This window comes from Schistocerca gregaria, chromosome 1 (genome assembly GCF_023897955.1).
Source record: "Schistocerca gregaria isolate iqSchGreg1 chromosome 1, iqSchGreg1.2, whole genome shotgun sequence".
NCBI lineage: Eukaryota > Metazoa > Arthropoda > Insecta > Orthoptera > Acrididae > Schistocerca > Schistocerca gregaria.
In genome coordinates, this window is record NC_064920.1 from 372,953,663 (window position 1) to 372,966,278 (window position 12,616).

General features: G+C 40.1%; 1 protein-coding gene across 1 annotated transcript in view; it reads left to right on the forward strand.

Moving 5' to 3' along the window:
* Positions 1 to 516: 516 nt before the first annotated feature.
* Positions 517 to 12,616, forward strand: part of LOC126348544 (probable G-protein coupled receptor B0563.6) — a 69,905-nt gene continuing 57,805 nt past the window's right edge. The window contains exon 1 of the mRNA XM_050002366.1: positions 517 to 544. Coding sequence (XP_049858323.1) covers positions 517 to 544 — 28 coding nt within the window. The remainder of the gene's footprint in view (positions 545 to 12,616) is intronic.

Here is a 12,616-nt window from a genome sequence, read left to right on the forward strand (position 1 = left end):
TAGTCAGGGCCATTCTTTTGTAGGAATTATTGAAAGTCAGATTGCGTTGTGTGTCAGTTTAGTGTAGATCAGAATAGGTAAAGAGCAAAATGTCTGAGTACAGTTTTGCTCAGCTGTTTGAAAATCAAATAACGTAAGGGATTTACCAGCACAGTAATTCACTCATTTTTCTAAGGCGATGTTACACTTCTTTTAAAATATTAGATTGAAGCAGAGAAATAAACATGAAATCAATCGACCACTAACACATACTTCTATCTTCCAAATTTGTTGGAAATTAGCTGACGTTAAGCATCCAAAACAGAGGGCTATTCTACAGACTAGTGCTGAACTTCGCTATTATTCGTACAGTTTACAACACATCTACTCTTATTGTTCACAGTGATTTATATAGAATTTAGCTGTAATTGCAGTTTAATCGAAAATACACAGTTTGTTTCAAAGTATTTATAATTTTTCAAGAGCCCAAAGCGAAACTTATTTTGTACTTAAATTTTTGGATCGATGCTTTCGACGATGGTTGGTCCTAGTCATTTCATCAATGGTGTGGTTTCTTATTATTTTCATACAGCTTATAGAACTGATGATGATTTATGAATAATTTTCAACAGCCAGATTCAGTAATCTTTCACTTATTCATATTTTCTCGTACACATAATAAAAGAAACAAAACTTTCCACCTGGCTTGTCATACTGAACTGTTTGCAGTGCTACCAAATGAACAACAATCTCACAAAAAAACCTCCTGAGAAAACGTTTAATACAAAATTGAACAAAGATGTATTTTACATACAAAGAAAGTGAACTACAAAGATACGTTTCAGCTGGCACAAAATAAGTTTGCTAAATTTCTGTGTTCATGTAGTAATAAATTGACATTGGGAAATTAATTTTGATGTAAATGATATAATTATTTTCAAATATTTATAGCCTATATTGTAATTAGAAAAGAGTAAATTACAAACTATAACATCCCAGCTTCCTCAACCAAATTATAACGTCCCAGGACTTTCTGCACCAAATTATAACATTTCAGCTCCTCAACACCAAATTAAAACGTTGCATTAGGAGGTGTCTGCTTCGTGCAAAAGGTCTTGAGTTCATATTGACGACAACAAGTAATTCTTCATTACAGACGTTTATTTACAAACAGAACTGACAGACTTCACAGACTCAACAACTGACTCTCCGAGCTAACCGCACTGCATATCCGAACTGGCAACTGACAACTCCTAGGTGTATTAATATCTTTCCAAACAATGAGAGTCCTTGACAATGTTTTGTTTACAATACGATAGCAATTCACGACTTAAAACTAAATTAGACATTACAGAATTTTAGTACAGATTAAAGGAAGTAAAAGGATCAGTACATATAAATTCTTACAAGCATAATTTGCAAATAGATTTTATAACATTTTTCTACCAGCTTCTGGATAACCTTCACCAGATTTGTACCGCCAGAAATATCTTGAAATTTGATTCTGGATATTTCTTGAGTGATGTAGAACAACTATTTATATGTAAAATGATTTAAATCGTGTTTCAAAACGTAAATAAATCTTTTTAGCAATATTTCTTGATACAAATCGTCTTTCGAAATTAGGTTATGAAACAGTTTTCACAAGTTTTCGTATTTTTGCGATCATAACATAGAATTTCTCCATAGAAAGCTCCAGAAGTGTGCATTAAACGTTCATTTAGAGACTTTCTCTTTAGCTGGTGAGTTTTTAAAAGTATCTTGTCCATATTATACGAAATAATTTAGCTCAAAACTGATAATTTATACAATTAATCAGAGCTACAGCAAACAGTGAGTCCCTCTTTTACAAAATGAAACACAACCACAAAATTGAATGAAAATAGGTTACCAACACTAATATGTATTTACATTAATTCTATTTTTGTTCTTTCTGTGCAAAATGTCCTAATATTGACACAGTACAATATTTAAACATCACCAAAGATTCCCTTTACATTTTGCATATCTGTATCGACATCCCCTAAAAGTCTACAGTATCGAATACTTCAATATGTCCCAATATGTCCTGTAATGTTACACAACCCCCCATCAGCACTTCCACGTGAAACACGGAAGGGTTGATGTCCTTACATTACAAAACAGAAAAGTTTTACACATATCTTTGGTGTCTTCTTTCTTGAAGACCGGTGATCTTCTTTCTTGAAGGTCGATGATCTTCTTCCTTAAAGGTCGGTATACCTCAATGCCACACACTGTATTTCAGTCTCATCTTCACAGTCCGTATGGTTTCCATATACACTGCAGGCTATCACAGGCTGCAATAGCACAGTCCGCTATGAATATACAGCATACAGTGGTCAAACCCAGTTAAACATTAGCAAAAGTAAATTTCTAACGATTTTTGTGAATTTTTCGGACGAAAATGATATACTTACATATCGATACCGTACAGCGTTAAAAAATGAAGAGACCGATACCCACTGAAACAAAATCTTGTACCCTAGGTACATTATAAGCTTAATGCTGAGAGGTGACAAGCAGACAGACGTATCTGGTCCATCATCCTCATAATGTAGAAATTCAGATCTGAAAAATGTTACTTCAGTCTTGATATTGCCAGTCCAGGATTTAGGGATCAACATTACATTCGAATTTAATTTACACTGATGGCTAGAAGAACAGTGAGTCCCATTGCTGCTCCGTTATTTCTCCTCAGCGAGTATTCTTCAGAATACTATTCTTCAAACATTTTTCTGGAGATGCTGCTGAGCAACGTGACAAAGTTAAGGTACTGATGCATGTCAAGCCTTTATCATCTGCACTCATTCTCTAAGTGGCCGTTTCACTTCTTAGTTAAATCCAGCACATTGAACTCCAAAAACGTGGAAAAACAATCTCCTTCTTGCGGAAACTTAGCTATCTGGAAGAGCACTGAATTAAAAATTTATACAGCGAGTAGCGTCACAGTCTGCTTGCACTCATTTTTCTGCTGTTAGGGAGAAAATCCACGCGTAAGTGACAGAATAGGTGTCTGACATTGTTACAAAACTCGCAGCTAAGCTAACCTAAACTCTCCATGCAGCCTCTCCGAAGAACAGAAGTCTCTCAGAGGCATTTACGAATGAAGCACTACCGGATGACATACAGCTATGAACTTTGACGGAGAACCTAAAAGTGACGGGTCCTTCCACCGTTACATTCTCAGCGCGCCATAATGTAGCGGAATGACTTTTATATTTTGAAAAAAAAAAAACATGAAAACATTTTCAGATATATATTCTTCACCTAAGGAGACCAGATGAAGAGTACAAGTAATATTTTGAAATTTGGTGTTATAAACCACCCACATATATTTGACGAATTATTTTATATTTGTTGCTGTGTTTATCTATCTACGACATTTAGATAGATAGCATTGATAAGAATGTAGAGACTATCACCAATAACTGCAACTGGCTGTTTTGCAGTCGGATGCAGTCTCTTCTATAATGTGCAAAGATAAATGCCAAATTCATGAGCTAAAAGCATCCTAGCTTTCATTTTACTATAATGGAATTTATATGCGAATATTTTTCCCCAATGCATGAGGGCTGTTCGTGAATCAACCTCCGCTTGGCTATTAACCACTCAAGCAAGTGCTTTGCAGATACAAGCATTTATTTATTTTTAACAACTAATCGGAAGCAAATTTATGAACAGCTCTCACAGAAAAAATTCTATGAATATTTCGTTAAAATGTTGTGCCGTTAACTATGCCACATGATGCGCAGTATCTAAACAGGCGTGCCGGACAGGCCGCCCGCCACACAATCCAATCTGGCTACAGGTAGGCTCAAGTAGCAGATATGTGATGTGTTTCTTCTTCTACTGTACGGCCGCTCGTTCAAACATATTAAATCAGGGACGTAAGTAACAGAATATTGATAAAGTGAGAATAGGGACTCGATAAACTTAAGGGCTGAGAAAAACAAACTCAAAAGCAAAGAACAGATGGAAGGAACATTAGAAAAATGTTTCGTCGGAGATGAGAACATTAGATAGGAGCTGGTCTTAAAAAGGCGTTACTTCATTAACAATAATTTTGATTATGGAATATGTCTAGTTAATTTTTGCTGTTAGCATATCAAGTTCTTTGAACAGGTTTGTGTGGGTTGATTAATAGGGCATGGACCCTATACTAGATGACAAAGACTTAGGTTAATATTGACCATAAATTTACGATTAAAGTTCACTCAAATGTCATATAGTTCCAATAACTCGGAGCACTAACATGCATTTTACACAATTAAAAGTCTGAAAAAGTTAGATCTTACAGCATGAGACGTTGCAGGCGCCAAGTAAACGCTAGGCATCAAAATTTGTAATAATCGCACCTCATCGCTGAATACAGATTTTCCTAATGGATGCAGTGGCTCAGCAGTACTCTTTACTTTTCTTGAAGCCTCACTATAAATTATCAATGTAATGTGGCCCTTGGAACCTGCATCGGCTCTCGCAAACAGGATAAAACTGCTGCAGACGTTATCGTTGGCAAAAAAGGTACAGACTTGCGTCCTGCCTGACTCACAAATGGATCATGTCTCTCTCTGCTGGCTACTGTCTAGCTACTCTTCGAGCGTACTCCAAAAGAGTACCTTTCACCTGCAAAGCTATGTCCCTAACATTGCCAGTATGTCTACTATATAATAGTTACAAAAATTCTTTTTAATTTTTTACGACAAATTCAATTCTCATGCTTGCTTTAATAAAATTTACACAATACTGACATTTACCGTACATAATAAGAATATAAGAAAAAACACATTCGTGAAAAGGAATAGAATTCAATAATTTAAAAGTAATGTCGTGTCATATAGTGAGGTATTGTGTTGTAGTGTCACACACTAATCTCAAAAATCTCATTTTCGTTGTCCGTTTCTTTTGGAACCCATCATTCACGCCCACGTAGACAACTCGTCACAACCGTTGCTTATAAAATTTCATTAGCGTATATTACCTAGTTCTTTTACACTACTTTCATCTAAAGGTTCTACATAAGTAGTTGAAATTTTCCATTTCAAAATAAATATCTAATTCTTGAATGCATAATATCTAGCAGCATAAACACTTGACAGCGTTAAGTTGTTCAATGGAACAAATTCCGAGGAGGAGCTTGCACCACACTGGAGAAGATTCCGTAGGCTTCACTTTGAGATAATGTACAATCTTACGCAGTTCTTGAAGCAACTGCAGTGAAATTGCATCCTAGTCTGATACAATACCTGTAATATCACCAAAACTTTGAGCAGTTTCCGTCCAAAAATTATCATTTTTACTTTCCTTAAATAACTACCCTGTTGGATTATACTGAATCGACTCTCAGTTCATCGCCAGTGTCGAAGTCATCAGGGACACGCTGAGACTGTTTCGTTGTTCCTTTGCGACATCTATCTCGTTTCCCTCCAACTACCACCCTGGATTTACTGTCTCTCTCTTTCACATTATCGTCTTTTAATCTCCACACAGAGTACAAACTCATTTTATTCAATTATTCTGCCGTATTCATCTTCGTATTAACTCTTTAATTGTCTTGCATTTGCGAAGACTAAATAAAATTGTTCACCATTCATAGAATACTGCCAAATACAAACATGAAATCCGATAAAAAAACGTATGTTGGTGTGAGAACCACAACGATCCACTTCGTGTTTGGTTCCGTGTACAGCGGCAAATCATTGAAAATAACAGATCCACTCTCCTCTCCCATTGTTATCAAGTTGTACCAATGCTCCGTTCTTACCGACCAAACTGAATTAAATTGCAAAGAAATCCAGACCATTAGATGCTTACATGCGTTGATAAAAAATCAACGGGGACAGTTGAAATGCGTGTCCCGACCGGGACTCGAACTCATGTGGTTCAAATGGCTCTGAGCACCATGGGACTTAACATCTGAGGTCATCAGTTCCCTAGAACTTAGAAGTATTTAAACCTAACTAGTCGAAGGGTAACACACACATCCATGCTCGATGCAGGATTCGAACCTGCGAACGTAGCGGTCGCGCGGTTCCAGAATGAAGCGCCTAGAACCGCTCGGTCACAGCGGCCGGAGACCGGGACTCGAACCGGGGATCTCCTGCTTACATGCCAGACACTGCCCGACTGAGCTCTAGAGGACACTCAGGATAGTGGGACTTATCTCTGGCACGCTGCTCGTGAGACCCACATTTTCCTCTTACTGTCCACACACTACATTTGTAGTGCCCCTGCCCACTATACTCATATACTCATTACTTACTCGCGGCAGTCAATCTACCGATTCCCGTAAGAGTTTGAGCAATTTGAGTACATCTGCACTGAAGAAAATCATTCGCCGGTAATGTTTATGTATATGAAGATGGTATATGTTCTTTCGGACATGTCCGGAAGAATAGATACTATAGTGATCTTGCATTGGGGATCAAATATTATAAAAGAACAGAGACCATCCTGATATAGATATGGCTTACCGGCCAGTGATACAGATGGGCTCATACTGCTCACACTCTTACGGGAATCGGTGGATTGACTGCCACGTGTAATGAGTACAGCGGGCAGGGGCACTACAAATGCAGTGTGTGGATAGTAAGTTGGAAGTGTGGGTCTCATGGGTAGCGTGCCAGAGTTAAGTCCCTGCAGTCGCAATATCCTCTGTGTCCTCGGTGGCTCAGTCGGATAGAGCGTCTGCCATGTAAACAGGAGATCTCAAGTCTGAGTCCCGGTAGGGGCACTCATTTTCATCTGTCCCCGTTGATATTTATCAACGCCTGTAAGCAGCTAATGGTCTTGATTTAATTGTAATTTTATTCTTCGAGAACTGCAAGATCGCCAGTGGTATAACAGATACGATCTTCATATAAACTGAATTAATGTCGTGCAAAAGTGCTAAGCACCGTGAAGATACGCAAAAAGTTGTATTGGAAACATACAAAAATAGCCTTCGACTCGGCCCATCAAAGGATAAAGAACTCCGGCGAGTAATTACACAGAAAGCCAAACAAAAAAAACAAAAAAAAGAAGTAGAAGGGCCCTTCTCCGAGGCAAAGGGCGCTTGACGTCATATTATATATAGTTCGCCACCTGTAGCTGGCAGCGCTGCCTTGTGGCGGTTCACGGAATTGTCCTCAATAGCGATCTAATCACGCGAACGCTGCTTTGTGTCCACAAGCTTGTTTGCACAAAGCTGCGTGCTTGGTGTTTGTAACCAACAGCAGTAATCAGGTCGCCGGCAATTAATAAATGAGTGAAGCAAACGTGGTGTAATGTTTTTATTGTGCACACCGGTGAGTACTTCATTCAGTAAATACGGCTGCTTTACTCTGAAATAAATTTTACTTCTCAGTAATAACTCATCAGACTATAAACAGGTCGGCCTTAAGACCGGTCTTAATAGGACTCAGTGGCCGACATAATTTCCACGTTTTAATCGCTCACATAACTCCGAATCCACTTTTTTAGAGGTTCCTCTCAGAAGGTTCAGAATATGATAAGCTTGGAAGATCCCTAGCTTATTAAGGACTGGACCTTCGCTCTTTTTGAGATGACAGAGAAAAGAAGCAGCTATAGTCTATCTAAAAGGCATCAGACAGACTGTATGAACTCCACTCCTATGACTGTCAGGCATCACTTCACTTGCTTGTTGAACGACGAACGACATCTGCACCACACAAGTCCTGTTTCGTGGTGACACCAACACGACGAGGAAGCGCATTGTCTCGGCACAAAATCGTCAACGGCCTTACTATATAACAATAAACTAAAACACTTTGTGGTCAGGCACAGAAACCACACAGTGGAAAAGTTTGTAGATTTGAAACATTTATTCTGGCGCTATTTCTTGGCCAAGGAGAAAACAAATGTTCTGCCTCATGGCGTCATTCGGATTCAGTAAGGAGGGGCATGGGATTAACGCAACACACCTCTCCTCCCTGTCGTTGTTGGCGTTCCAGCTTCTCAGCTGGCATCACGAGGCTAAGTGACTCCCGAACTAACTTCTCCCTGGCAGAAACGGGAATTGAAGCCGGCTCCTCCACATAGCAGTCACACACGCCGACTAATCAGCCACGAAGGAGGTACAAAAATTAATCTTTGGATAAATCTCGTCCGCGCAAAGGTCTCACTCCAGCTACACACCGAGCGAGGTGGCGCAGTGATTAGCACACTGGACTCGCATTCGGGAGGACGACGGTTCAATCCCGTCTCCGGCCAACCTGATTTAGGTTTTCCGTGATTTCCCTAAATCGTTTCAGGCAAATGCCGGGATGGTTCCTTTGAAAGGGCACGGTCGATTTCCTTACCAATCCTTCTCTAACCCGAGCTTGCGCTCCGTCTCTAATGACCTCGTTGTCGACGGGACGTTAAACACTAACCACCACCACCACCACCACTCCAGCTACGCTACTAAAACCTACTCGTCCTCTTGTTGTCCTTTGGTGGTCAGAGGACCTATAACAGGCCCACAGGCCGAACTGAGTGCTCTCATGGGCCACTCTTCTCGTAGGACGCAAAAAAAAAAAAAGAAAAAAATCTAAAAACGCCATCGACGCATTTGTTTTCGCCCAGGAAAAGGAATAGTGCCAGAAGAAATGTTTCGAATCTACAGATTTTCTAGTTCTTCTGTGCCTAACATTCTGATACATCTAGAGTGTTAACTTCGCAGAAAAAAGGGGCTTGTGATGAAGGTGGCATCGCCACAACTAAATCACGTCGGCCGAAGTGACCGATCTGTTCTAGGCGCTACAGTCTGGAACCGCGCGACCTCTACGGTCGCAGGTTCGAATCCTGCCTCGGGCATGGATGTGTGTGATGTCCTTAGGTTAGTTAGGTTTAAGTAGTTCTAAGTTCTAGGGGACTGGTGACCTCAGAAGTTAAGTCCCGTAGTGCTCAGAGCCATTTGAGCCAACTGAATCACTCCCAACTTGTGAGTAGGCACTCTGATTACTTCACGTGGCACTTACCGTCGATACGAGCAAGCTGCAGTCCAACACTTATAAACTGAATTCTAAGGAAGAGACGACCACTAAAAAAAGAACTAATTTTCTAGAATATCCTGGCTATGCCTGCTGTGCCACATGGCAGTTTCGCGCAGATCAAGACAGCTATTAACATCGAAATAGATACATGCCTCTTAAATGACTTTCTAGGATATGTGAACGATCATCAGTGATTTGCTCACGTAAACAGGAAAAACGAGGTATTAGTGTGAGTTAATAACGAGAAAATTGAAAACTACGAGAACATTTAGAAACATCACACGCAAAACATAATTAAAGAGACAAACACTACCTATGTCACTTTTTTATGTTATTCGAAACCCTTTTGTAGGTCATCCTCAGATCCACTGTCTGTGAATTACAGAGAACTACAGCTCTTCAGATGGCAAGTATTCAGTTAAAATTCGCCTTTAACTACGCTTGGCAGTAGTTCGTAATTGATGTCTTTTTATACACTGGAAGTGGTCACGGTAGCCTGCGAACATTATGGCTTCAATTATGAAAAGAATAACTAATCGAACTATCTTAAATGAATTTTGAATTACAGACTTTTGGGACGCAAGTCAGTAAATCACTCTAAAGAGAATTCGTTAGATAGTTTAGCAGAGAAGTCAATTTTTGTAATTATTTTAACGACGAGAGGGGAAAAAAATAGTGGATGAGTAAGAGGTCACGAAAACAGAGGAAAATAAGCCTTCATTTTTCTTGCAGTCTAAGCATTAATCGTACACAAAGAACGCGTCACAATGTTCTGAAAAAGGCAAGCACCCTCCACCATACTACAGGTAGTAGAAGCGTTATGTGGATATTAAATGTTAAGGTAACTACATATTTCCGTTCCTATCACTACCTTACTCTTCGGAGAATTTTTCTTTTTTTACTATGTGTTGCATCTTGACATATTTGTATTGACACTAACTTCAAATCCACTTCCCCGGAACAGATACTTCGGATAATTTCCAAAGTGCAAACTACAAACGACAATGGAATAACATGAAACAGTCCTTTCTGTTGATAGATAGTGAACGGGTCATTGACTTTGTAAAGTAATTAATTCTGTTCGCTTTAATTCTGCCGCTGTTCCTGGTACTGAACAGTTATTCTTACAAAACCCATCGATAGGACAAGTGAACGCCCTGCGCAGCTACCTGCAATAACATGAAATAAGATTCATCGACTTACTCGCAGTTTTTCTCAGAAATCTGTTCACTTGGAGATCTCTTTTGGCGAAGTTATATGCCACTGTATCCCAAGCCTTTCTTCCATTTTTTTACCTTGTTTGGTGCTTACGCTTCCTGTCTGAAAGTTGCTAGCGTAAGTATAAATGTTTTGCTTTCAAATTATTTCCGCCATTAACTGAGAAAGGCTAGAATCGTTTACGTACTGCGATAAAAACTGGGAGTGATAAACTGCCACGGAAATCGCAGTTGCGCCTGTGACAATTTTAACGTCGTTGACACCGACACAAGGGAGAACTTTAAAGTCGATGCTTTGGAACGTGAGGAGGAACATACTAGCGAATATCAGAACGTACTAACAGAGGGTGGGCAACATGTACACGTAGTGAAGGCAGATGGAAGACACGCTGCCTGCGTTACTCATTCGGCAAGTGCATTGTCCCGAAATGCAAAGCACTTTTAATGTCTGAAAATTTTATAACAGCTTACACTATATAGAGCAGGAAAAAATTTGTAAACACATTCACAGAAGTTTTCCCTCTCTCCCCCCCCCCCCCCCCTCTCTCTCTCTCTCTCTCTCTCTCTCTCTCTCTCTCTCTCTCTCTCTCTCTCTCTCTCTCTCTCTCTCTCACACACACACACACACACACACACACACACACACCGGTGGTTGTAGTCCTTAGTAGTCTCTGAAACGACTGTAGGTACAGCTGAAAAGATAAACGAATCTGTAACTAAATTTCACTGTTAATAGATTCCTCACTAGATACAAAACCGCTGGAAGGATGACGAACTATTTCTGATGCACAGTTGTATGTCATGTCGGGGAAGACTTCAGAACCGAAAGTATTGCTCCTCCTCCTAGGAACACCACATCTCATCAGGACAATACCTGGACACTTACGTGCCGTATTTCAATATGGCAGGCCTGGTCACATATGGTTAGATATGTTCGACCTTTCTCTTAAGAAAGACTAGTACCACTGTTTCTCAAGTCTGCTTGTTCGCCTGAGATCTTACCCATCTGGCTTCAAGCCAGCTTTCACGTGTTCATTACTAGGTGACAACACTAATTTCAGTCATCCTAAACAGTATTACGTTTACGTGCGAGTTTGCTTTCATTGTCAATAAACAACGAAGAAGTAACATATTATTTCACTGTCATGCATCGATGAGTAGTATCACTACAAACTTTGACTTTCAAGACAGATAAATAGAGAGCCAAAAGAAAGATAAGTTGACTGTAGAGCAGTGAATCGTAATCTTGACCGAACACTATTCTCTTTAAATTTTACGTTGCCGGAACTGTTCCTCCTTCAAGGGAAATTGTCCTCCCATCTGCTGAGGGGCAATCAGCATTCCTTCCCTATTGGCTATATTTGGACAATCATCGAATTTATGTTACTATCTGTTCGTTCAGTGTGTTCTTTTCATTTTAGTTTATTGTCCTGTATAAATTATTTATATACAAAGCGTTCTCGCTTCCCGCGCCCGGGTTCCCGGGTTCGATTCCCGGGGGGGTCAGGGATTTTCTCTGCCTCGTGATGGCTGGATGTTGTGTTGTCCTTAGGTTAGTTAGGTTTAAGTAGTTCTAAGTTCTAGGGGACTGATGACCATAGATGTTAAGTCCCATAGTGCTCAGAGCCCACAAAACGTCCAGTTCCTTCTATACAACATTATATCTCTTTCGTCCAGCAGTGTATGACTACATATACATCTTAAAATTTGCATCTCGAAAGTTTCTGATTTCCTCTTATCTGATCTGTTTCTTGTACAGTTCTCGCTGTCTTATGTTAACACAAGAACTGCTATCGCTTTATAGAAGTCTATTTGCTTCGATTACTCGGTTTTCCCTCGCAGTTTATAACTAATTGTACCAAATATTCTCTGAAACCTGCTTATTTTATTAGCAGTCTCCCTTCTCTATCAGTAATTTGCATTATACCATCAGTATTTGAAACCGCGAACTTGTTCTTCACTTGTATCATCCACACACATCAAAAAAAGTTTTACATCAGCACGGTTCGCAGAACTCCTGAAGATAGACTGTGGATATTGTATCACAGACACAGTCCATTTCACTGTTCAAAGATGTCACTGAAGTCGCCCAAAGATGTAAACAACCATGCATGAGAACGCCTATTAGACGGTGGGGGTCCGACAGCCGATCAGTCCCAGTCATTCCACCACGAAGGAAGTACACAGCTCGTGTTGTCTGTAGTTCAACCATGCCTAGACGCGGTTCGATCGCGTCCGCATTGTTACTTTGTGCCAGGAAGGGCTCTCAACAAGGGAAGAGTCCAGGTGTCTCGGAGTGAACGATAGCGATGTTGTTAGGACATGGAGGAGATACAGACAGACAGACAGACAGGAACTGTCGATGACATGCCTCGCTCAGGCCGTCCAAGAGCTACTACTGCAGTGGATGACCGCTTCCTACGTATT